At 40.1% G+C, this 26661-nt stretch overlaps 1 protein-coding gene across 1 annotated transcript in view; it reads left to right on the top strand.

Annotated features, from left to right (window-relative positions):
- The window catches only part of TTC8 (tetratricopeptide repeat domain 8), a 333163-nt gene extending 313925 nt beyond the window's left edge, over nucleotides 1–19238 (top strand). Inside the window, exons 13-14 of the mRNA XM_053697577.1 lie at nucleotides 15289–15372; nucleotides 19076–19238. Of these exons, the coding sequence (XP_053553552.1) occupies nucleotides 15289–15372; nucleotides 19076–19192 (201 nt within the window). The 3' untranslated portion in view covers nucleotides 19193–19238. The remainder of the gene's footprint in view (nucleotides 1–15288; nucleotides 15373–19075) is intronic.
- The last annotated feature ends 7423 nt before the right edge of the window (nucleotides 19239–26661 follow it).

The following is a 26661-nucleotide window of genomic DNA, read 5'->3' as shown; positions in this document are numbered from 1 at the left end:
GAGTGATGCTTTTAAGTTCCCTGTAGAAAATAGGTATACTTTTGAATCCGAAGACTCCTCTTCTGAGAATGGATTTTCTGAATCTCAGGACCCTGCCACTGATGTGGCCTTTAATTTCAGGCTTCGGCATATTTATGCTTTATTACAGGAGGTTTTAATTGGTATTAATGAAGATTCTCCTACTACAGACATTTTTTAAGGTGGCCCCCAAACAGCCATATACTTTTCCAGTGCCTAACTCAGTTTCTGACCTCATTGCTAAGAAATTGAATAAGCCATGTGTTCCTTTTCTCCAACATTGGTGTGTCCGGTCCACGGCGTCATCCTTACTTGTGGGAATATCTCTTCCCCAACAGGAAATGGCAAAGAGTCCCAGCAAAACTGTCCATATAGTCCCTCCTAGGCTCCGCCCACCCCAGTCATTCTCTTTGCCGTTGCACAGGCAACATCTCCACGGAGATGGTTAAAAGTATGTGGTGTTTAGTTGTAGTTTTTTAATTCTACTATCAAGAGTTTGTTATTTTAAAATAGTGCTGGTATGTACTATTTACTCTGAAACAGAAAAAGATGAAGAGTTCTGTTTGTGAGAGGAAGATGATTTTAGCAGACAGTAACTAAAATCGTTTGCTGTTTCCACATAGGACTGTTGAGATGAAGTAACTTCAGTTGGGGGAAACAGTTAGCAGACTTTTCTGCTTAAGGTATGACTAGCCATATTTCTAACAAGACTGTGTAATGCTGGAAGGCTGTCATTTCCCCTCATGGGGAAAGCCACTGAGTAAGCCATTTTTTTAGTCTCAAACAGAATAAAGGGCTTAATATGGGCTATAAAACTGGTAGACACTTTTATGGGCAAAATCGATTGCTTTATTTGGGCATTTTATACATGTTTATGCTTGTAATTCACACTTATAAGCTTGGGGAACGTTTTTTAACGTCAGGCACTGTGTTAGACACCTTTCCAGTCAGGAAGGGCCTTCCCAGTTGTAGGCTGAGCCTCATTTTCGCGCCATTAATGCGCAGTTACTTTTGAGAGCAAGACATGCAGATGCATGTGTGAGGATCTGAAAGTAGTTGGAAAAGTTCCTAGAAGGGTTCATCTGGTATCGTATTCCCCCCTGGGTTTGGTAAAATCGCAGCAAAGGCTGTAGCTGGGACTGTAGAGGTGTTAAAACTGTAACCGGCTCCGGTTTCTTTATTTTAAGGGTTAAAGCTCTGAAAATTGGTGTGCAATACTTTGAATGCTTTAAGACACTGTGGTGAATATTTGGTAAATTTTGAACAATTCCTTCATACTTTTTCACGTATTCAGTAATAAAGTGTGCACTGTTTAAAATTTAAAGAGACAGTAACGGTTTTGTTTTAAAACATTTTTTTGTACTTTTTTGACAAGTTTAAGCCTGTTTAACATGTCTGCACCTTCAGATAAGCTATGTTCTATATGTTTGAAGATCAATGTGTGTCCCCCTTCAAAATTGTGTTATAATTGTGCCATAGCGTCCAAACAAAGTAAGGACAGTATTGCCACAGATAGTAAAGTTGCCCAAGATGATTCATCAGATGAAGGGAGTAGACATAGTTCTACATCATCTCCTTCTGTGTCTACACCAGTTTTGCCCACGCAGGAGGCCCCTAGTACTTCTAGCGCGCCAATGCTTATTACTATGCAACAATTAACGGCAGTAATGGATAACTCCATAGCAAATATTTTATCCAAAATGCCTGCATATCAGAGAAAGCGTGATTGCTCTGTTTTAAACAATGTAGAGCAGGAGGGCGCTGATGATAATTGCTCTGTCATACCCTCACACCAATCCGAAGGGGTCATGAGGGAGGTTTTGTCGGATGGGGAAATTTCAGATTCAGGTAAAATTTCTCAACAAGCAGAACCTGATGTTGTGACATTTAAATTTAAATTAGAGTATCTCCGCGCACTTTTTAAGGAGGTGTTATCTACTCTGGATGATTGTGACAACCTGGTCATTCCAGAAAAATTATGCAAGATGGATAAGTTCCTAGAGGTTCCGGTGCATCCTGATGCTTTTCCTATACCCAAGCGGGTGGCGGATATAGTGAATAAGGAGTGGGAGAAGCCCGGCATACCTTTTGTCCCCCCTCCTATATTTAAGAAATTATTTCCCATGGTCGACCCTAGAAAGGACTTATGGCAGACAGTCCCTAAGGTCGAGGGGGCAGTTTCTACTTTAAACAAGCGCACTACTATTCCTATCGAGGATAATTGTGCTTTCAAAGATCCTATGGATAAAAAATTGGAGGGTTTGCTTAAAAAGATTTTTGTACAGCAAGGTTACCTCCTGCAACCCATTTCGTGCATTGTTCCTGTCACTACAGCAGCGTGGTTCTGGTTCGAGGAACTAGAAAAGTCGCTCAGTAGAGAGACTCCGTATGAGGAGGTTATGGACAGAGTTCACGCACTCAAGTTGGCTAATTCTTTTATTTTAGATGACACTTTGCAACTAGCTAGATTAGCGGCGAAAAATTCAGGGTTTGCAATTGTGGCGCGCAGAGCGCTTTGGCTAAAGTCTTGGTCAGCGGATGTATCTTCCAAGACAAAATTACTTAATATCCCCTTCAAGGGTAAGACTCTCTTTGGGCCAGAATTGAAAGAGATTATTTCAGACATCACTGGGGGAAAGGGCCATGCCCTCCCACAAGATAGGCCTTTCAAAGCCAAGAATAAGTCTAATTTTCGTTCCTTTCGCAATTTCAGGAACGGACCGGCCTCTAACTCTGCATCCTCTAAACAAGAGGGTAATGCCTCTCAAGCCAAACCAGCCTGGAAACCGACGCAAGGCTGGAACAAGGGTAAGCAGGCCAAGAAGCCTGCTGCTGCTAACAAAACAGCATGAAGGAGTAGCCCCCGATCCAGGACCGGATCTAGTAGGGGGCAGACTCTCTCTCTTTGCTCAGGCTTGGGCAAGAGATGTTCAGGATCCCTGGACACTAGAAATAGTTTCTCAGGGTTATCTTCTGGAATTCAAGGAACTACCCCCAAGGGGAAGGTTCCACATGTCTCACTTATCCTCAAACCAAATAAAGAGACAGGCATTCTTACATTGTGTAGAAGACCTGTTAAAGATGGGAGTGATACACCCAGTTCCAACGGCGGAACAAGGAATGGGATTTTACTCAAATCTGTTTGTAGTTCCCAAAAAAGAGGGAACTTTCAGACCAATTCTGGATTTAAAGATCCTAAACAAATTTCTCAGAGTACCATCATTCAAAATGGAAACCATTCGAACGATTCTACCCACCATCCAGGAAGGTCAATTTATGACTACCGTGGATCTAAAGGATGCGTATCTACATATTCCTATCCACAAAGAACATCATCAGTTCCTAAGGTTCGCCTTTCTGGACAAACATTACCAGTTTGTGGCCCTCCCATTCGGGTTAGCCACTGCTCCAAGGATTTTCACAAAGGTACTCGGATCCCTTCTAGCGGTTCTAAGACCAAGGGGCATTGCAGTAGTACCGTACTTGGACGACATTCTAATACAAGCGTCGTCTCTTTCAAAGGCAAAGGCTCACACAGACATCGTTCTGGCCTTTCTCAGATCTCACGGATGGAAGGTGAACATAGAAAAAAGTTCCCTGTCTCCGTCGACAAGAGTTCCCTTCTTGGGAACAATAATAGATTCCTTAGAAATGAGGATTTTCCTGACAGAAGTCAGAAAGTCAAAACTTCTAAACGCTTGTCAAGTTCTTCATTCAATTCCTCGTCCTTCCGTAGCTCAGTGCATGGAAGTAGTAGGATTGATGGTTGCAGCAATGGACATAGTTCCTTTTGCGCGAATTCATCTAAGACCATTACAACTGTGCATGCTGAAACAGTGGAATGGGGACTATACAGACTTGTCTCCAGTGATTCAAATAGATCAGAAGACCAGAGACTCACTCCGTTGGTGGCTAACCCTGGACCACCTGTCCCAGGGAATGAGCTTCCGCAGACCAGAGTGGGTCATCGTCACGACCGACGCCAGTCTAGTGGCCTGGGGCGCGGTCTGGAAATCCCTGAAGGCTCAGGGACTATGGTCTCGGGAAGAGTCTCTTCTCCCGATAAACATTCTGGAACTGAGAGCGATATTCAATGCTCTCAGGGCTTGGCCTCAACTAGCAAAGGCCAGATTCATAAGATTCCAATCAGACAACATGACGACTGTTGCTTGTATCAATCATCAGGGGGGAACAAGGAGTTCCCTGGCGATGAAAGAAGTGACCAAAATAATAAAATGGGCAGAGGATCACTCCTGCCACCTATCTGCGATCCACATCCCAGGTGTGGAAAACTGGGAGGCGGATTATCTGAGTCGTCAGACATTCCATCCGGGGGAGTGGGAACTCCACCCGGAGATCTTTGCCCAGTTGACTCAATTATGGGGCATTCCAAATATGGATCTGATGGCGTCTCGTCAGAACTTCAAGGTTCCTTGCTACGGGTCCAGATCCAGGGATCCCAAGGCGACTCTAGTGGATGCACTAGTAGCGCCTTGGACCTTCAACCTAGCCTATGTGTTTCCACCGTTTCCTCTCATTCCCAGGCTGGTAGCCAGGATCAAACAGGAGAGGGCCTCTGTGATCTTGATACCTCCTGCATGGCCACGCAGGACTTGGTATGCAGACCTGGTGAATATGTCATCGGCTCCACCATGGAAGCTACCTTTGAGACAGGATCTTCTAGTACAAGGTCCATTCGAACATCCAAATCTAGTTTCCCTCCAGCTGATGGCTTGGAAATTGAATGCTTGATTCTATCAAAGCGTGGGTTTTCAGATTCTGTGATAGATACTCTAGTTCAAGCCAGAAAACCGGTAACTAGAAAAATTTACCATAAAATATGGAAAAGATATATCTGCTGGTGTGAATCCAAGGGATTCTTATGGAATAAGATCAAAATCCCTAAGATCCTTTCCTTTCTACAAGAGGGTTTGGATAAAGGATTATCAGCGAGTTCCCCAAAGGGACAGATTTCTGCTTTATCTGTCTTATTACACAAACGACTGGCAGCTGTGCCAGATGTTCAAGCATTTGTTCAGGCTCTGGTTATAATCAAGTTTGTTTACAGACCTTTGACTCCTCCCTGGAGTTTAAATCTAGTTCTTTCAGTTCTTCAAGGGGTTCCGTTTGAACCTCTACATTCCATAGATATTAAGTTGTTATCTTGGAAATTTTTGTTTTTGGTTGCTATTTCTTCTGCTAGAAGAGTTTCTGAGTTATCTGCTCTGCAGTGTTCTCCGCCCTATCTGGTGTTCCATGCAGATAAGGTTGTTTTGCGTACTAAGCCTGGTTTTCTTCCAAAGGTTGTTTCTAACAAAAATATTAACCAGGAGATAGTTGTTCCTCCTTTGTGTCCGAATCCAGTTTCAAAGAAGGAACGTTTGTTATACAATTTAGATGTAGCTCTAAAATTCTATTTAGAAGCTACTAAAGAGTTCAGACAAACTTCTTCTCTGTTTGTCGTCTATTCTGGTAAAAGGAGAGGTCAAAAAGCGACTTCTACCTCTCTTTCTTTTTGGCTTAAAAGCATCATCCGATTGGCTTACGAGACTGCCGGACGGCAACCTCCAGAAAGAATCACAGCTCACTCCACTAGGGCTGTGGCTTCCACATGGGCCTTCAAGAACGAGGCTTCTGTTGATCAGATATGTAAGGCAGCGACTTGGTCTTCACTGCACACTTTTGCCAAATTTTACAAATTTGATACTTTTGCTTCTTCAGAGGCTATTTTTGGGAGAAAGGTTTTGCAAGCCGTGGTGCCTTCTGTTTAGGTAACCTGATTTGCTCCCTCCCTTCATCCGTGTCCTAAAGCTTTGGTATTGGTTCCCACAAGTAAGGATGACGCCGTGGACCGGACACACCAATGTTGGAGAAAACAGAATTTATGCTTACCTGATAAATTACTTTCTCCAACGGTGTGTCCGGTCCACGGCCCGCCCTGGTTTTTTAATCAGGTTTGATGAATTATTTTCTCTAACTACAGTCACCACGGCACCCTATAGTTTCTCCTGTTTTTTTCCTCCTGTCCGTCGGTCGAATGACTGGGGTGGGCGGAGCCTAGGAGGGACTATATGGACAGCTTTGCTGGGACTCTTTGCCATTTCCTGTTGGGGAAGAGATATTCCCACAAGTAAGGATGACGCTGTGGACCGGACACACCGTTGGAGAAAGTAATTTATCAGGTAAGCATAAATTCTGTTTTTATTCTGTCTGCCAAGTTCAAAACTATATTTCCTCTTCCTTTTGCAAATATAGAGGTATGGGAAACTATTTCTATTATGGATGGAGCTATATTCACACTTCCCAAGCAAACTAACATTCCTTTAAAATATAGCACCTCTTTCAAAATTCCCCTGGCTAGAAAGCTTTAAGGCTTTGACATATGGTCATTCCAGCTTGCAGTCTTTGTTTAGACCTGCTATCAGTGTTGCCTGTACAACTGCTACTACTGCGGTCTGGTGTGCCAACCTTTTCAGAACTAATTTCTGAGGAAATTTAAGAGATCCAGGATTGCTTGAAGCTCCTAAAAATTGCAAAGAACAGCAGTAGAATCCTAAGAATTCCAAGATGCAGCAGTAGAAATGGTTTATATTAATGCAAAGAGTGCTGCTTTGTCTATTTTGGTTATGCACGCTTTATGGTTCAAGTCTTGGTCTGCAGCCCAGGACTCTAAATGCAGGCTATTATCGTTTCCCTTTCAGGGTAAAATGCGTTTTGGGTCAGGACTGGATGCAATTATTGCCACAGTCACTTGAGGTAATGGAGGGTTTTTGCCACAGGATAGAAACCCTAAGCAGGACATTTTTGTTTCATTTGGCTACCTAAGACTCAAACAAACTGCTTCTTCTGCCCAGATATCAGGTTTCTCCAAACCTTCATGGAAGCCCCAACCTTCTTGTTTCAAAATCAAGCAGACCAAAAAGCCTACTACAGCCTCCAAATGCACATTCCTAGATTGTGTGAAGGATCTGGAAACAATGGGAGTAATTGCTCCAGTTCCAGCTTCAGAAATAAATTGGGGATCTCTTCATAATACCAAAAAAGGACGGTGCTTTTCAGCCTTTCTTGAATCTCAAGTTCCTACTTTCTAGATGGAGACAGTTTGTACTATACATCTTTTAGTGCAGGAGGGTCAGTTTATGTTTACCATAAATAAAAATATTATATAATATAAATAATAATATGAGAGATACTTAGCTTCATATCCCCATTCACAAGGACCATGTCAGGTTCCTGAGGTTTGTTTTCCTAAACAAGCATTACCAGATTGCGGTGCTTCCATTTAATCTGGCAGAAGTATTTACTAAGGTTCTAGGAGCATTGATGACTGTGGTCCAAGTTCAAGAAATCTCTTCACTTCCTTATTTTAATAATCTCTTGGTCCTTGCACCATCTCTTCATCTGTTTGTGTCTCACATAAGCAATTATTCAACTGCTTCACAGTCATGGTTGGAAAATCAGTCTTCAATAAGCTCCTTAACGCCTCTGACCCATGTGTATTTTCTGGGATTAGTAATTAATTCAGTGACTAAACGTCTGTTACTGAAAGTCCATTGCAGACTAAAGCTGCAACAGGCCTGTGCTCAACATAAACTCAATCGTTTTCCTTACGTTGGTAGGTGCATGGAAGTAGTGGGTCTAATGGTTGCTGCCTTAGATGTAGTACCATTTCCCACATTTGCATTTGCTGCTTTAGTGTAATGGGATCAGTCGCAAACATGTTGCATACTCACCTATCCTGGTGTTCATGTAGACCTCTCCTCTTCTGCCAGGGTGATCACCATTGATGCTAGCCTAAAAATTTGGGGTGAAGTTGGGGGTCTCAGAAAGCACAGGGAGCGCGCGGTCTCCTCGGAAGGCAAGGTTACCAATAAAAATTCTATGCACTATTCGGCCTGACCTTAGGCAGGAATCCTTTCTTCAATTCCAGTCCGACAATGTCACAGCAGTGGCGTACATCAATCACCAGAGCAGAACTAGCAGTTCCTGGTGATGAAGGAAGTGTCCTACATTATACCTTGGGGGGAACCTTAACATATGCAGAATCTCTGCTATCCGCATCCCAGGTGTGAACAATTGGGAGGCAGACTTTCTCAGTCAAAAATGTTATGATAGTGAAACAAGTCAAACATTAAAGTGAATGTAAATTTTGATGCTAAAGTGCCTGGTTATTAAAATTTAGATTAAAAACAAGGGCACTTTAATTCATCAAAATTTACATTTCACTCCTGTTGTGAAAAAAAACAACTTACCTTTTAATCTTCACAGCAGCTCCAGCTTCCTCCGGTCGTTGCAAGCCATTTCTGACGTCAGAAATGATGGATAGGTCATCCTCCAATCACGGCTTCCCCCAGGGGGAATCAGTGTCTGATTCAACGCCGTGATTGGAGGAAGCCTGATTCCTCATTTTAGACCCAGGAAGAGGCTTTGCGACGGGTAGCGGGTGGAGGAAGCTGGAGCTGCTGTGAAGATTAAAAGGTAAGTTTTTTTTCACAACAGGAGTGAAATGTAAATTTTGATGAATTAAAGTGCCCCTGTTTTTAATCGAATTTTTAAAAACCGGGCGCTATAGCATCAATATTTACATTCACTTTAATCGTTAATCTAGCCCCCGCTATAGAAGGGGCTTAAGGAGACAGAATCTATTACACTGAACAGCTGTGCTAAAGTTAACCGTGTAAGCAAGGACTTTCTGACATCCCACTTATTAACAAGTCCTCTTGTTAAAACGTTATTTCTGAATTTATTAATAGCCGGCTACAAAATATATTGTTTGTATCTGACTGCTTGATATTATACAAACCAATTACAATGTTTCACATCTAGATACATGATTCTCAGAGGAATTATTCACTCACCTATGCAATATATTGATATCCAAAGAGTTCAAGTGTTTTTAAACGTGTGATTGAATAGTTAATATAGGAGAAGGAATTATAGATGCTAGTGATGGGAAATACCTACAGTCCCCCAATTTTATACTAAAAATATTTATATGTATATATGGGGGTAACTCGCTAAGGGAATATATCTATATAGCTAGTGGTCAGAGTGTGCCAGAAAAAACAAGGCAAAACAAAGCCATATATATGTATCAAAAAAAAGTCTGTACTGGTATTGTAGTGCTGTATAATTCACATGAATGTCATCAAGATTCCAACGTGCAGCACAAAATTCAGCACATCTCATATGAGTCAAGAAATTGTATGCCCAATAACCTATATAAGCGCTATTATCACAAGGATGCTTTCTGAAGAAAGCTAAGCCAACTTGTGCTGGGTACTCACTCAAGGGCGTCCGGTGCAGGGGTCAGACAACTACGGCGGTCCTGGGCATCCTCACTTTTCCATAATTCCAGAGATCCTCTGGAGGTTTTTAATCTGCCTGTTCACCGTTCGTCTCGGTTCCCCGTATGTTCCTCGGGTAAGTTGCATCTGTTGGATGCGCTAGACAACTGCTACGTCACCGGTATGCGTACCTGACGTGACGTTATATCTGGCACACACTCCTCCACTGCCTTTTGGCTGCTAATCCCTTAGCAATAGGTCAAATGAGGGTTCTTTAGTGTACCCGGAAAATAATAAAGCCAAAATGAAATTTGAAAGAATCCTCAAATAAGTTCGTTCCAAGTTAAAAAAAACTTTAATGCTTTATTCTTCTATAAGTTTAAAGCAGAAGACAAGAAATCAACATGGGTGGGTAAAACAAAAAACGCCTTAACTAGCAAGCTTGCGCGTTTCGGCTGTAGCCTTAATCATAGCTTGTTAAAAACATACACAGCTGTGTATTTAAAGGTACCTTGAACTGCTGTGATTGGTCTAAAAACAAAATGCGGCGATTTTTAACACTCCAATCTGCCAACCCTGTGATATATCAGCATACTACACCGATTACATAAGCAAGGCAATGAAAAAAAAATATATATGAACATAAGACAATCCAACGTTTTGATTGTAGAGTAACAAACTAATGCTTATAATTCACTGCTATTACAGCGCCATCATATGCGCTTATATGCAGGCATGTTATTTGACAAATGTTAGTTTAAACCCAATAATACATAGATGCAATAATGTTCTAAAAGTCTTGTAAAAACTAACTGAGTATGTGTGTCAACAATCGAGTGATTATAAATCTGGTTTATAATAATAAACAACTAGTACATTATTGTGTCTTATCAAATTGGGGGATTATTACAATTGAACTAATTGATACAGTTCAACACTCTGTGAGAGAGCAATAGCTAACGTATGTTCTCTATATTTCTCTAACATAGATAGTAAGCTAAAAGTGAACTGTGGACATATTAATTTATGGATTATTGACTCTCATTTACAGAGGGAGGGGAATCTATGTGTACAAAAAATGAATGATACAACCACTACTTCCAGTAGTTTATTAGATCATACTGGGAGTTTAAACCTTCAACTAAACCTATTCAATTTGATTTCTAAGGGTGGTTATTGGTGATACAAATTCGAAATAAAAATTCAAATGAAAAAGTTCTAATTAAAAAATGCAAGTTGCTGCAGGTATTTGCTATTCATAAAAAGTGTTATTAATACATACATATAAAGAATCACTCAAAATCATTCACTCCATAAATCCTCTAGGTTAAAACGATATGAAATTCACTGTACTAATAGGCTATGACACCGGTGTCCAACCACTCTAGGGTTTTAAACTAAGTGCTGGCTTAACTTAATGTTCTATGTAGCAATTAAATTAGAGACTCAATGCGATTCACAACAACATAAATCTTACACCTTAAATTGCTGATAAGATATATATAAAAAGTCTGTTAATGACTCAATGACTTGACAGTTAGCAGATACTGCAGTTTTTAAAATCTTTCTAAAAAAACAAAAAAAAACAAAACGGATTGAATGTGCTCAAAATTGTACTTCCTAAGAGGCTCCACACTGACTGATAATCTTTATCTTTAAGAAATTAGGCACAGCCTATTCAAAACAATTTTCACACATTTGAGTATATAACTTGAGAAAGTTCGTTGCAGAAAACAAATAATATCCCTTACGTAATCTCAAAATCTTTTGTGTAATAGTAAGTCTTGTTACCAAGTAGGTTGTTATTTCGGTATTTGGAGTATTTCCAATTAAACAGATGGTAAGTCTTTTGATGTGTTTCACTTACCCAGTGTTCCGGTAATAGGGGCGGTCTCTCTTCAATCTGCTTACCTGGATTCCACCGGGTTTGTACTGGGTTACTAGCAACAAGCTGTACAAGATTCCTCCAATTCTTCTAAGTGTGCACACTTGAGATCTTGCGTAGGTTTGTGCTCCTACCGTCTGCCCAGCAGTTCAATAAATTCACTTTGTTCTGGCGTGACGGTCCTGGGAGCTAATGTTGTCTGTGTCTCTCCACAAAGCCGGATAATGGTCTAGTCTACGCGTTTCAGCTCTCCAAGGAGCCTTTGTCAAGATCTTGACAAAGGCTAGCTATTCTTTTATTTCCAAGGTGTGCACACTTAGAAGAATTGGAGGAATCTTGTACAGCTTGTTGCTAGTAACCCAGTACAAACCCGGTAGAATCCAGGTAAGCGGATTGAAGAGAGACCGTCCCCATTACCGGAACACCGGGTAAGTGAAACACATCAAAAGACTTACCATCTGTTTAATTGGAAATACTCCAAATACAAAAATAACAACCTACGGGGTAACAAGACTTACTATTACACAAAAGACTTTGCGATTACGTAAAGGATATTATTTGTTTTCTGCAACGAACTTTCTCAAGTATATACTCAAATGTGTGAACATTGTTTTGAATAGGCTGTGCCTAATTTCTTAAAGATTATCATTCAGTGTGGAGCCTCTTAGGAAGTACAATTTTGTGCACATTCAATCCGTTTTTTTTTTTTTGTTTTTTTAGAAAGATTTTAAAAACTGCAGTATCTGCTAACTGTCAAGTCATTGAGTCATTAACAGACTTTTTATATATATCTTATCAGCAATTTAAGGTGTAAGATTTATGTTGTTGTGAACCGCATTGAGTCTCTAATTTAATTGCTACATAGAACATTAAGTTAAGCCAACACTTAGTTTAAAACCCTAGAGTGGTTGGACACCGGTGTCATAGCCTATTAGTACAGTGAATTTCATATTATTTTAACCTAGAGGATTTATGGAGTGAATGATTTCGAGTGATTCTTTATATGTATGTATTAATAAAACTTTTTATGAATAGCAAATACCTGCAGCAACTTGCATTTTTTAATTAGAACTTTTTAATTTGAATTTTTATTTCAAATTTGTATCACCAATAACCACCCTCAGAAATCAAATTGAATAGGTTTAGTTGAAGGTATATTCTCATATTAACCATTCCTTTGCCAGATAGCCTTGGGCGCCACCTCCAACCTCTGTAAAAAAAAAAATCCCCCAATTTAATTGCACACGTTGTGAGAAGTGCAGTTAGGAGGGTGGCAATGCTGGTTTAGCTTTTCCTCAGTCTACACATACCCTGTATCTAGTTTTGGGAGTTTAAACCTCCTGGGTACCTGGTTTCAAAATGGAAAATCCAGTACATCTCTCTTTTGTGAAGGAGTTTCTCTTTATCTCCTCCTCTTTTTGGAGCAACTACCTGTTCAATGGGTTTCCATCTAAATGTTGACAGGTTCTTGTGATGTTTGATGGAGAAATGTTGCAGTATTGGTGTTGTAGCCTTTGCTATATTAATAGAACTGAAGTGTTCCCGAATACGAGATCTGATATCTCTAGTAGTGAGCCCTATGTACTGGAATTCACACTGAATACACTGAATAATATAAATCACATTGCTAGAAGAACAATTTAAGCATTGCTCGATTTCATGTGTATTATGGTTTACAGTTGACATAAAAGTGGATGTCACTTCCACATACTCACATGGTTTGCATTTGTTATGTCCACATTTATACATGCCCTTATGAGTGAGCCATGAGCTCACTTCCCGAGGTTTCATTCTCAACTGAGACGGGGATAGAATGTTTCCTATTGTGCACGCTCTTCTGTAAGAGCACCTGAGCCCACCATCCACTGTGTTAACCAGTTTATCGTCTGCTTTTAGAAGGCCAAAATGTTTCCGGATAATGCCACAAATTTGCTTGTACTGGGCACTATAGTTGGTCACAAAGGTAACCCCCTTATGATGAGCACATGTTTTTTTCCTCATTGTAAGTAAAGATTTCCTGTCTATCTTGTCTACTTCTGACTTTGCGTTTTTAATGTCTGAGTTTTTATATCCCCTCTGTTTTAAGCGTTCAACTAATGCCCAAAACTGGCCTTCATAGGTAGCTGAATCAGAGCAATTTATTTTCAGGCGTATGAGTTGGCCTTTGGCAATCACATAAGGGACATGTGGCGGATGACAGCTCTTGCCATGCAATAGAGTTTTGCCAGCTATGGACTTTCTATAGCCATTGGTATTAACACTGCCATCTTGCATGCCCCTCATGGCGATATCCGAATAGTTAGCCTCAAAGGTAAATACCAAATTGAGATAATTTATATTGATACAGTTCACAAATTCCTGGACTTTATTTATTGAATAGTTAAACCAATAAAGATAAAGTATGAATGGTTAAACAATCGTTCCTGTATTATTCAATGAGAATTTCTCCTATACAACTCATTTTTCTATGAGTCTCCTTAGTGCTATATTGCCTCCCTAACAGCAGGTGCTTGTTGATTACAAAATATTTGGCACATATAGGTACTTACCATTAGTACTACTTTACCTACTATCTTGTTACTATAGTAGACTTTCTCAGTCGCCAGTGTCTTTACCCAGGGAAGTGGTTTCTGAACCAGGATGTTTTTCAACCAAATAGTGAGATGTTGGAGCTTGTCAGACATAGATCTATAGATCCCATGGCCTCTTTCTCGAATCACAAGCTATCCCAATATGGCACCAGGTATTCTCAAGCATATCTAATAGATGCCCTAGTGGTTCTCTTATCGTTCAACCTGACATTTCTTTCCTACATTTGTTTTGCTATCTAGGGTGATAGCCAGAATTAAACCAAAACTTAGGGATTCAATTGGAATTATTTTCGAATTCCTAGAATACTCAAGTTTCTGAAGGATAATTTGGAGAAAGGCTTGTCAGCTAGTTCTCTTAAAAAAGTTCAGATTTCTACCCTATCCATTTTATTTCATAAGCGTATTGCCAACATTCCTGATATCCAGACCTTTTTCTGGGCTCTTCTTATAATTAAACCAGTTATTCAACCACTTTCTGTTCAATGGAATCTTAATCTGGTTGTGAGAGTTCTTCTTGCCCCTCCTTTTGAACCTATTCATGGTTTACATCTACAATTTTATACTGGTAAGTTATTTTTCTCTTGGCCATTTCTTCAGCCAGAAGAGTTTGAGCTTTCACCTTTATCTTGCAAACCTCCTTTCCTGATTTTTTTCATCAGGACACTGTGTCTGTACTTCTATGCACTAGCTATTCTTTTATTTCCAAGGTAGTATCTGCAAATACATTTTTGTGAGTTGTTAGTTATTTAAAATTATATGTTAAAGCCACAAAGGATTTAAAACTGTCTTCTCTATTTGTCCATTTTTATGGACCTCACAGGGGTCAGAAAGCTATAGCAGTTACCTTAGCCGCTTGGCTTAAAACCTTAATTTGTAAAGCATACCTGGTTGCTGGGAAGACCTGCCTTGTGCGCATTACTGCTCATTCCACTTGAGCAGTTGTTACTTCTTGAGCCTTCCGTAATGAGGCTTACATAGAACAGCTACTTGTTCCTCTCTGCTTACTTTTTCAAAGTTTTATCACTTTGATATTTATGCCTCCTTAGACTGCTTTTGGCAGGAAAGTTCTGCAGACATAGTGCCTATTATGTCTCGTATTCTCTCTCCACCTGGTGAAGGAAAACAAAATTTATGCTTATCTGATAAATTAATTTGCATCATGATGGTGAGAGTCCACAAACACCACTCTTTCTTTTACACAGTTTGCGTTAGTACTTGTTTTGCACTTCATTTGCCCCGCTTTGCCTTTCCTGCTTTTCTGTTTTTTACTTGGTCATATGAGGATTGACGGAGTGTGGAAGAGATCTAAACTCTGGTATGTAGGGGTGTTTTTGCTTCATCTTAGTGGAGGTGTTGAAATCACTTTTAACTTGCAAATCAGAATTTGTGATGAACTATCAAATGTAATGCTACATCCCTCACCCTCATCCCGAATATTGCTTTTCAAAGCAGGGGCCCCCTCTTTTTGTATTTTTATTTTCTTTTTTTATACTGTGTTTTATTATAGGCTAGAGCACTCCTACAGACTGCCTCTTCACTCGCACCTCACATGTACGAACCACATTTTAACTTTGCTTCTCTTTCTGACAAGGTAAGTAACATAAGTCATTTGTTTGCCTCTAATATTAAGAGGCGAAAGAAAAATCCCAATTTTAGCACTACAATTTATTAAATCAAACTTGGATGATAATTGTTTTCCCAGCTATGCCTTTTTCACACCCCATGCTTAATTTGAACACTACTGTAATTCATATTTCAGGGAGTGACACACAAAAATTATATATACTTCTTTTTTTTCAGCGAGCCCAGCAGATGCATGCATATACCATTATTATATTTAGTATTTTAGTAAATACCCAGGTAACCACTGTGATCACCTTACTATACTGTTATCTAGGGTATGCAGATTTTAAGGGATAGTCTAGTCAAAATTAAACTTTTATGATTCAGATAGATCATGCCATTTTAAGCAACTTTCTAATTTGCTCCTATTATCAATAATCTAAATGAAGGTTCTGAACCAAAAATGGGCCGGCTACTAAGCTTACATTCAAATAAAGATAGCAAGAGAACAAAGAAAAATTGATGATATGAGTAAATTAGAAAAGTGCTTAAAATTAAATGCTCTGTCTGAATCATGAAAGTTTAATTTTGACTAAACTATTCCTCTAAAGAGGTGCAAATATAGGCTTTAGGCCCCTCTGTAAAAATAAAAGCACATTTTTCTGCTAGATAATAATTGCCACAAATGTACATTTTTATTTATTTTTAAATAGGGTTGTATTCACTATAAAATAAACTTTATTAAACATTTTAGATTTTTTTTCTCCTAAAGAACCCCTTCCCAGTAAAAGACCATGTTTTTACTTTTTTGGGAAGTGGGCTTGGTGTTTTTCAAGACCACCATTTGAAAGAGCAGGCGATTCTCTTCAAACCAGGGGTCTTGATTGTCTGTAGCTGCTAAGGGAGCTGAGATTGTGCGTTTTGAAATACCTCCCCCCATTCAGCTCCCTTTCAACTCTGCCCCTTTGTTACATCACCACACATTTGTGGCGACATCAACCAGCACATACACTGAAGCTTTGGGACTACTGCCTACTAGGCCACCAATGGTCCCTGTCCTGTACTACGGGGTTATTGCTGAAATCCACTGTTCATGATGACCATGTGTCATGGCTACAATGCACATGGTGACCCTGACTTTTTTTTTTTTTAATATTTTATTTATAATCCAAAAGTATAAATACAAAGCTTCTCAGTTGGGCTTACCTTTCACCTCACAGGGTGTTTTACCAGAAATCAAACAGAGAAAAGAAGATAAGCAGCCTCTTGTTCGGGCTTACATTTCACCTCGCAGGGTGTTTTACTAATTCCATACATAGTTAACAGGAAGCCCTATACTCTATATTGATGTAAATTAACTGTTTTCACCTATCTTTTTCAGCATTTTGTTAATGTATGTTTCTGCCATTAGCATCTGTAGTTGCATGAGGTGCCCTTTACATGATATCTTGTCAAATGAGTACCGCTGTCACTGTGGGAAAAATAATATTTAAAAACACAACACTCGAGAAACACATTTGCAAGATAGTTTATTGATATGTTAGTAATTACTACCCATTCCCCAGCTTTGCACAACCAGCATTGTTATATTAATATACTTTATAATATTTAAACCTCTAAATTTCTGCCTGTTTCTAAGCCACTACAGACAGCCTCTTATCACATGCTTTTTTATTAGCTTTTCACTACAAGAGACTGGTAATTTGTGAGCCATATAGATAGCATTGTGCTCTCTCCTGTGGAGTTGTGCATGACACTGAACTAATTGGCTGAAATGCAAGTCAATAGATAATCAATAACCATGTGATAAGGGGGCTGTTAAAAGAGGCTTGGATACAAGGTAATCACAGAGGTAAAAAGTATATTAATATAACAGTGTTGGTTATGCAAAACTGGGGAATAAAGGGATTATCTATCTTTTTAAACAATACATTTTTTTAAGTCGACTGTCCCTTTAACTCACTTCAAGCTTTCTTTTGTGCAAATGTCAAAATAGACTGTTTTATAGAGAGATATTTTTTTTTTTTTTTTTTGTTCTACAAAGTACTGAAGGTGTTTTTATGATGCAGTATCCTGCACAGTGGAACTCATCTATGTGTCGGGCAGTGAACAGTTACGAGATAGATACTCCTCCTTTAAATGGAGAGTGATATGAGGTTGCTGTGACTTTTTTCTTCTTCAAGATATTAGTTTAACAAACAGGTTTTATTGGATCTAGGCCATTGAGTACATAATGTTACCATATACGCATTAATGCTTATAACTATTTTTTAGTAGCACGTAGCATTAGAGGTATATTTTCCCCCCCATAGTACACCCTTACTGCAGCACATAAATATTATTGATTTGTTAATACCTATGTGATTTAAAAAAAAAAAAAAACACCCCTGCACATCTTAGATCTTAGAATTTGCTTTGCATCTTTTGAACCAGGTCACAAATATGAGTATGAGCTAAAATACAGTATATTTACTAAATACATCTACTATGTCCATTTACAGCTATAGATACAAATCCCCAAATCCATAATTAATTTTCATAAATATTTTTTTTAACTGTAAAATTATTAAAAATAACCATGTTTCCACACCAGTCACAATCTTCTCTGCCTGCATTTTTGGTTTGGTTATTGTGTTCTAAATTGCAAATGAGTTACCTTTCTGATTACAGTACTGTACTATCTTTCTGATGATATTCTGATACAAAAGTATTTTAAATTAAATAAAATTATCTTTAGGTCGCAGCTCATGACCTGGCAGAATTCAGCATTGCACAAGAGCACTATTTTGTGCTTTGGTGCAACGCCTCACCCTACCCACGCTTGATTGGCTGTCAATCTCCCCGGTCCGACGAAGAGTTAGGGAAGCATCGGTGTGATGACCGCTCCTTGATGAGTACTCACTGCAGGTTCTCTTGTGAGAACCTGCAGTCGTAGCAAGGCGAAGGGCTTGATAAATTGAACCCATAGTCTTTCTGTTTTATTTCAATATGACACACTTTACTTGATAGCTTTCAATTTAGCATTAATAAATTAGATAATGTCTTGGCATACTTTACCTTTAGCACTCTGGTTTGACACATGGGTAGTGAGAGACTACCCATAATGCAGATATAGTTTACATTATACATTTAAGTGGAAAATGATAAACTCTTGTTTATAAACCCCTAGTGACGAGCAGTTTGCATGTGATTAAAGTTTTGATGTACTGCATGCTTCACATTGTGATGGGAATCTGACAGTATGCCAGCCTCATTTATGTTACTGAAGCAGACAGTTGTATCTTTTTCTTTAGAAGAATGATAAAATAAATAAAATGACTAAAAGATTCAAGAGTCCCAAATTGTTGCAAGCTCTATAAAATGTTTGTTTAAATGCCAGATGTACTCTTCATGTCCTAATTACAATAAAAGCTGAATCTGGTGTACCGCTGATCTGTATTATCTTTTACACTTTTCTTGAACTCCAGCAGCTGTCTTATTTGTGCTCACTCAGTATTTGTGCTGCTTTATTATGCACTTGCTTTATACACAAACATACCATAGAGCAGACACAGTTCTGACCTCCTTTTTCTATGTTGGACTTTATCATTTAAAATATAGCTATAATTCCAGAGAGAAGATTTTTTGGGGCTTGTAATGTATTTATGATTTGTGCACATTGCATACAGTACCTCTGCACCACCGATTATGACGCATGAAATAACGCTTCTCATTAACTTCATCTCTTCCAGGTCGGAGATCTTCAGAGCAGTTATGTAGCTGCTCAGAAGTCAGAAAATGCTTTCCCTGACCATGTTGAAACTAAGCAACTTATTGAAAAGTTGAAGCAGCATTTTGCAATGATTTGATCCAATGTTCTGTAAGATAGAGAATTCATGTTAGAGTATACCAGCCATATAGAAACATAGATATTGACGGCAGATAAGAGCCATAGGCCCAGCAAGTCTGCCCGACCTTACCTAACAGTATAAACTTATCTAGTTCGTAGGATAGCCCTATGCTTGTCCCATGCATTTTTAAAGTCCCCCACAGTGTTTGTTGCTACTACCTCTTGAGGAAGTTTATTCCATAAATCAATCACTCTTTCTGTAAAGAAGTGCTTCCTCAAATTACTTCTGAATCTACTACCCTTTAGCTTGAGCTCATGACCCCTTGTTCTTGAATTTTCCATTTTATGTAAAATACCCACAGCCTCAGTTTTACTAAACCCTTTAATGTACTTGAAAGTTGCTATCATATCACCTCTTTCCCTTCTCTCCTCTAAGCTATACATATTTAGGTCATTGAGCCTATCCTGGTAAGTTTTATTTTTTAGACCATGTACCATTTTGGTAGCCCTCCTTTGCACAGATTCAAGTTTGTTAATATCCTTCTGAAGATATGGTCTCCAGAACTGCACACAATACTCAAGATGAGGCCTAACTAATGATCTATAAAGTGGCATAAGAACCTTACTATTTCTGCTGCAAATACCTCTACCAATACATCCAAGCATTCTGCTAGCCTTACTCGCTGCATTACTACATTGTTTACTAAGTTTTAAATCATCTGAAATAATAATTCCCAAGTCCTGTTCCTCGTCTGTAACAGTCAGTAAAGTGTCATTGAGTCTGTAATTAACATTTGGATTTTTCTTCCCTAAATGCATTATTTTACACTTTGCTGTGTTAAACTTTAGACCCCAGTCATTTGTCCAATCCTCCAATTGTTGTATATCACTTCTCATTTTGTCTACCCCCCCTGGAACATCCACTCTGTTGCAAATTTTTGTATCATCTGCAAAGAGACATACTTTCCCCTGTAGCCCTTTGCTGATATCGCAGATAAATATGTTAAACAAAACAGGCCCTAGAACTGACCCCTGAGGAACACCACTAGTAACAGCCCCCTCTGCTGAATGAACTCCATTTACTAAGACACTTTGTTTTCTGTCCTTAAGCCAGCATTCCACCCAGTTCACAATTTTTGAATCTAGACCAAGGAGATATAGTTTGTGAATAAGTTTATTGTGTGGGACGGTGTCAAATGCTTTGCTGAAATCTAGATATGCTACATCAACTGCTCCTCCCTTGTCTAATACTTTTGTTACATAATCAAAGAAGTCAATTAGATTAGTCTGACATGATCTCCCTGAAGTAAAACCATGCTGATTTTGGTCCTCTAAATTGTTTGTCTTTATGTAAGTCATAATTCTTTCTTTTAAGAGGCTTTCCATTAATTTCCCTACTACTGAAGTTAAACTAACTGACCTGTAGTTGCCAGATTCTTCTCTACTGCCCTTTTTATGAAGGGGTATTACATTTGCTATTCTCCAATCATCTGGGACAGCTCCTGTTAATAGTGACTGATTAAACAGATCAGTTAATGGGACAGTTAGCACTGATCGAAGTTCTTTTAAAACCCTTGGATGAATATTATCAGGACCCACTGCCTTTGTAACATTTATTTTTGATAATGCTAACAAAACCTCATCCTCTGTAAAAAGATTACTGTTAAGCTTGTTTCTATTTCTTCTGTTAAGTGTGATCAGTCCACGGGTCATCATTACTTCTGGGATATTACTCCTCCCCAACAGGAAGTGCAAGAGGATTCACCCAGCAGAGCTGCATATAGCTCCTCCCCTCTACGTCACTCCCAGTCATTCTCTTGCACCCAACGACTAGATAGGATGTGTGAGAGGACTATGGTGATTATACTTAGTTTTATATCTTCAATCAAAAGTTTATTATTTTAAAATAGCACCGGAGTGTGTTATTATCTCTCTGGCAGAGTTTGAAGAAGAATCTACCAGAGTTTTTGTTATGATTTTAGCCGGAGTAGTTAAGATCATATTGCTGTTTCTCGGCCATCTGAGGAGAGGTAAACTTCAGATCAGGGGACAGCGGGCAGATGAATCTGCATAGAGGTATGTAGCAGTTTTTATTTTCTGACAATGGAATTGATGAGAAAATCCTGCCATACCGATATAATGTCATGTATGTATACTTTACACTTCAGTATTCTGGGGAATGGTACTTCACTAGAATTACACTGTAAGAAATACATAAAGCTGTTTAATAACTAGAGATTATGTTTAACGTTTTTGCTGGAATGTAAAATCGTTTTCATTTACTGAGGTACTGAGTGAATAAATGTTTGGGCACTATTTTTCCACTTGGCAGTTGCTTAATCTGTTTTCTGACAGTTTCTGTTCTCCCTCACTGCTGTGTGTGAGGGGGAGGGGCCGTTTTTTGGCGCTTTTACTACGCATCAAATATTTCAGTCAGCAACTCATTGTATTCCCTGCATGATCCGGTTCATCTCTACAGAGCTCAGGGGTCTTCAAAACTTATTTTGAGGGAGGTAATTTCTCTCAGCAGAGCTGTGAGAATTATAGTTTGACTGAGATAAAAAACGTTTATTCTGTAATTTGTTTCCTGCTTTCAGAATTTGTTATCTTTGCTAATGGGATTAAACCTTTGCTAAAGTTGTGTTGTTTACAAGGATTGAGGCTATAACTGTTTCAATTTATTAATTTTCAACTGTCATAGATCTTCTGTGCTTCTTAAAGGCACAGTACGTTTTAATATTATTCTAATTGAATTGTATTTCCAAGTTGCAAGTTTATTTGCTAGTGTGTTAAACATGTCTGATTCAGAGGATGATACCTGTGTCATTTGTTGCAATGCCAAAGTGGAGCCCAATAGAAATTTATGTACTAACTGTATTGATGCTACTTTAAATAAAAGTCAATCTGTACAAATTGAACAAATTTCACCAAACAACGAGGGGAGAGTTATGCCGACTAACTCGCCTCACGTGTCAGTACCTACATCTCCCGCTCAGAGGGAGGTGCGTGATATTGTAGCGCCGAGTACATCTGGGCGGCCATTACAAATCACATTACAGGATATGGCTACTGTTATGACTGAGGTTTTGGCTAAATTACCAGAACTAAGAGGTAAGCGTGATCACTCTGGGGTGAGAACAGAGTGCGCTGATAATATTAGGGCCATGTCAGACACTGCGTCACAGGTGGCAGAACATGAGGACGGAGAACTTCATTCTGTGGGTGACGGTTCTGATCCAAACAGACTGGATTCAGATATTTCAAATTTTAAGTTTAAACTGGAAAACCTCCGTGTATTACTAGGGGAGGTGTTAGCGGCTCTGAATGATTGTAACACAGTTGCAATACCAGAGAAAATGTGTAGGTTGGATAAATATTTTGCGGTACCGACGAGTTCTGAGGTTTTTCCTATACCTAAGAGACTTACTGAAATTGTTACTAAGGAGTGGGATAGACCCGGTGTGCCGTTCTCACCCCCTCCGATATTTAGAATTTTTTTTCCAATAGACGCCACCACAAGGGACTTATGGCAAACGGTCCCTAAGGTGGAGGGAGCAGTTTCTACCTTAGCTAAGCGTACCACTATCCCGGTGGAGGATAGCTGTGCTTTTTCAGATCCAATGGATAAAAAGTTAGAGGGTTACCTTAAGAAAATGTTTGTTCAACAAGATTTTATATTGCAACCCCTTGCATGCATTGCGCCGATCACGGCTGCAGCGGCATTCTGGATTGAGTCTCTGGAAGAGAACATTGGTTCAGCTACTCTGGACGACATTACGGACAGGCTTAGAGTCCTTAAACTAGCTAATTCATTCATTTCGGAGGCCGTAGTACATCTTACTAAACTTACGGCGAAGAATTCAGGATTCGCCATTCAGGCACGCAGGGCGCTGTGGCTAAAATCCTGGTCAGCTGATGTTACTTCTAAGTCAAAATTGCTTAATATACCTTTCAAAGGGCAGACCTTATTCGGGCCTGGGTTGAAAGAGATTATCGCTGACATTACAGGAGGTAAAGGCCATGCCCTGCCTCAGGACAAAGCCAAGACTAGACAGTCTAATTTTCGTTCCTTTCGTAATTTCAAAGCAGGAGCAGCATCAACTTCCTCTGCACCAAAACAGGAAGGAGCTGTTGCTCGCTACAGACAAGGCTGGAAACCTAACCAGTCCTGAAAAAAGGGCAAGCAGACTAGGAAACCTGCTGCTGCCCCTAAAACAGCATGAATTGAGGGCCCCCGATCCGGGATCGGATCTAGTGGGGGGCAGACTTTCTCTCTTCGCCCAGGCTTGGGCAAGAGATGTTCAGGATCCCTGGGCGCTAGAGATAATATCTCAGGGATACCTTCTGGACTTCAAATACTCTCCTCCAAGAGAGAGATTTCATCTGTCAAGATTGTCAACAATCCAGACAAAGAAAGAGGCTTTTCTACGCTGCGTACAAGAGCTCTTGTTAATGGGAGTAATCCATCCAGTTCCACGATCGGAACAGGGACAGGGGTTTTACTCAAATCTGTTTGTGGTTCCCAAAAAAGAGGGAACTTTCAGACCAATCCTGGACTTAAAGATCCTAAACAAATTCCTAAGAGTTCCATCGTTCAAGATGGAGACTATTCGGACAATTTTACCTATGATCCAAGAGGGTCAGTACATGACCACTGTAGATTTAAAAGATGCTTACCTTCACATACCGATTCACAAAGATCATTATCGGTACCTAAGGTTTGCCTTCCTAGACAGGCATTACCAGTTTGTGGCTCTTCCATTCGGATTGGCTACAGCTCCAAGAATCTTCACAAAGGTTCTGGGTGCTCTTCTGGCGGTACTAAGACCGCGGGGAATCTCGGTAGCTCCATACCTAGACGACATTCTGATACAAGCTTCAAGCTTTCAAACTGCCAAGTCTCATACAGAGTTAGTGCTGGCATTTCTAAGGTCACATGGATGGAAGGTGAACGAAAAGAAAAGTTCACTCGTTCCACTCACAAGAGTTCCCTTCCTGGGGACTCTTATAGATTCTGTAGAAATGAAGATTTACCTGACAGAGGACAGGCTAACAAGACTTCAAAGTGCTTGCCGCACCCTTCATTCCATTCAACACCCGTCAGTGGCTCAATGCATGGAGGTAATCGGCTTAATGGTAGCGGCAATGGACATAGTACCCTTTGCACGCTTACACCTCAGACCACTGCAACTGTGCATGCTAAGTCAGTGGAATGGGGATTACTCAGACTTATCCCCTTCTCTGAATCTGGATCAAGAGACCAGAAATTCTCTTCTATGGTGGCTTTCTCGGCCACATCTGTCCAGGGGGATGCCATTCAGCAGACCAGACTGGACAATTGTAACAACAGACGCCAGCCTTCTAGGTTGGGGTGCCGTCTGGAATTCTCTGAAGGCTCAGGGACTATGGAGTCAGGAGGAGAGTCTCCTGCCAATAAACATTCTGGAATTGAGAGCAGTTCTCAATGCCCTCCTGGCTTGGCCCCAGTTGACAACTCGGGGGTTCATCAGGTTTCAGTCGGACAACATCACGACTGTAGCTTACATCAACCATCAGGGAGGGACAAGAAGCTCCCTAGCTATGATGGAAGTATCAAAGATAATTCGCTGGGCAGAGTCTCACTCTTGCCACCTGTCAGCAATCCACATCCCGGGAGTGGAGAACTGGGAGGCGGATTTCTTAAGTCGTCAGACTTTTCATCCGGGGGAGTGGGAACTTCATCCGGAGGTCTTTGCCCAAATACTTCGACGTTGGGGCAAACCAGAGATAGATCTCATGGCGTCTCGACAGAACGCCAAGCTTCCTCGTTACGGGTCCAGATCCAGGGATCCAGGAGCAGTCCTGATAGATGCTCTGACAGCACCTTGGGACTTCAGGATGGCTTACGTGTTTCCACCCTTCCCGTTGCTTCCTCGATTGATTGCCAGAATCAAACAAGAGAGAGCATCAGTGATTCTAATAGCACCTGCATGGCCACGCAGGACTTGGTATGCAGACCTGGTGGACATGTCATCCTGTCCACCTTGGTCTCTACCTCTGAAACAGGACCTTCTGATACAGGGTCCCTTCAAACATCAAAATCTAACTTCTCTGAAGCTGACTGCTTGGAAATTGAACGCTTGATTTTATCAAGACGTGGGTTTTCTGAGTCAGTTATTGATACCTTAATACAGGCTAGGAAACCTGTTACCAGAAAGATTTACCATAAGATATGGCGTAAATACCTATATTGGTGTGAATCCAAAGGTTACTCTTGGAGTAAGGTTAGGATTCCTAGGATATTGTCTTTTCTACAAGAAGGTTTAGAAAAGGGTTTATCTGCTAGTTCATTAAAGGGACAGATCTCACCTCTGTCCATTCTGTTACACAAACGTCTGTCAGAAGTTCCTGACGTCCAGGCTTTTTGTCAGGCTTTGGCCAGGATTAAGCCTGTGTTTAAAACTGTTGCTCCACCATGGAGTTTAAACCTTGTTCTTAATGTTTTACAGGGCGTTCCGTTTGAACCCCTTCATTCCATTGATATAAAGTTGTTATCTTGGAAATTTCTATTTTTAATGGCTATTTCCTCGGCTCGAAGAGTCTCTGAATTATCAGCCTTACATTGTGATTCTCCTTATTTGATTTTTCATTCGGATAAAGTAGTCCTGCGTACTAAACCTGGGTTCTTACCTAAGGTAGTTACTAACAGGAATATCAATCAAGAGATTGTTGTTCCTTCTTTATGCCCAAATCCTTCTTCAAAGAAGGAACGTCTACTGCACAACCTGGATGTAGTCCGTGCTCTAAAATTTTACTTACAGGCAACTAAGGAATTTCGACAAACGTCTTCTCTGTTTGTCATTTACTCTGGGCAGAGGAGAGGTCAAAAAGCTTCCGCTACCTCTCTTTCTTTTTGGCTTCGTAGCATAATTCGTTTAGCTTATGAGACTGCTGGACAGCAGCCTCCTGAAAGAATTACAGCTCATTCTACTAGAGCTGTGGCCTCCACTTGGGCCTTCAAGAATGAGGCCTCTGTTGAACAGATTTGCAAGGCTGCAACTTGGTCTTCGCTTCATACTTTTTCCAAATTTTACAAATTTGACACTTTTGCTTCATCGGAGGCTATTTTTGGGAGAAAGGTTCTTCAGGCAGTGGTTCCTTCTGTATAAAGAGCCTGCCTATCCCTCCCGTCATCCGTGTACTTTTGCTTTGGTATTGGTATCCCAGAAGTAATGATGACCCGTGGACTGATCACACTTAACAGAAGAAAACATAATTTATGCTTACCTGATAAATTCCTTTCTTCTGTAGTGTGATCAGTCCACGGCCCGCCCTGTTTTTAAGGCAGGTAAATATTTTTTAATTTATACTCCAATCACCACTTCACCCTTGGCTTTTCCTTTCTCGTTGGTCCTTGGTCGAATGACTGGGAGTGACGTAGAGGGGAGGAGCTATATGCAGCTCTGCTGGGTGAATCCTCTTGCACTTCCTGTTGGGGAGGAGTAATAT

The sequence above is a fragment of the Bombina bombina genome, chromosome 1, assembly GCF_027579735.1.
Source record: "Bombina bombina isolate aBomBom1 chromosome 1, aBomBom1.pri, whole genome shotgun sequence".
NCBI lineage: Eukaryota > Metazoa > Chordata > Amphibia > Anura > Bombinatoridae > Bombina > Bombina bombina.
Note: the sequence above shows the minus strand (reverse complement) of the source record. Positions and strands in the feature narration are given on the sequence as shown.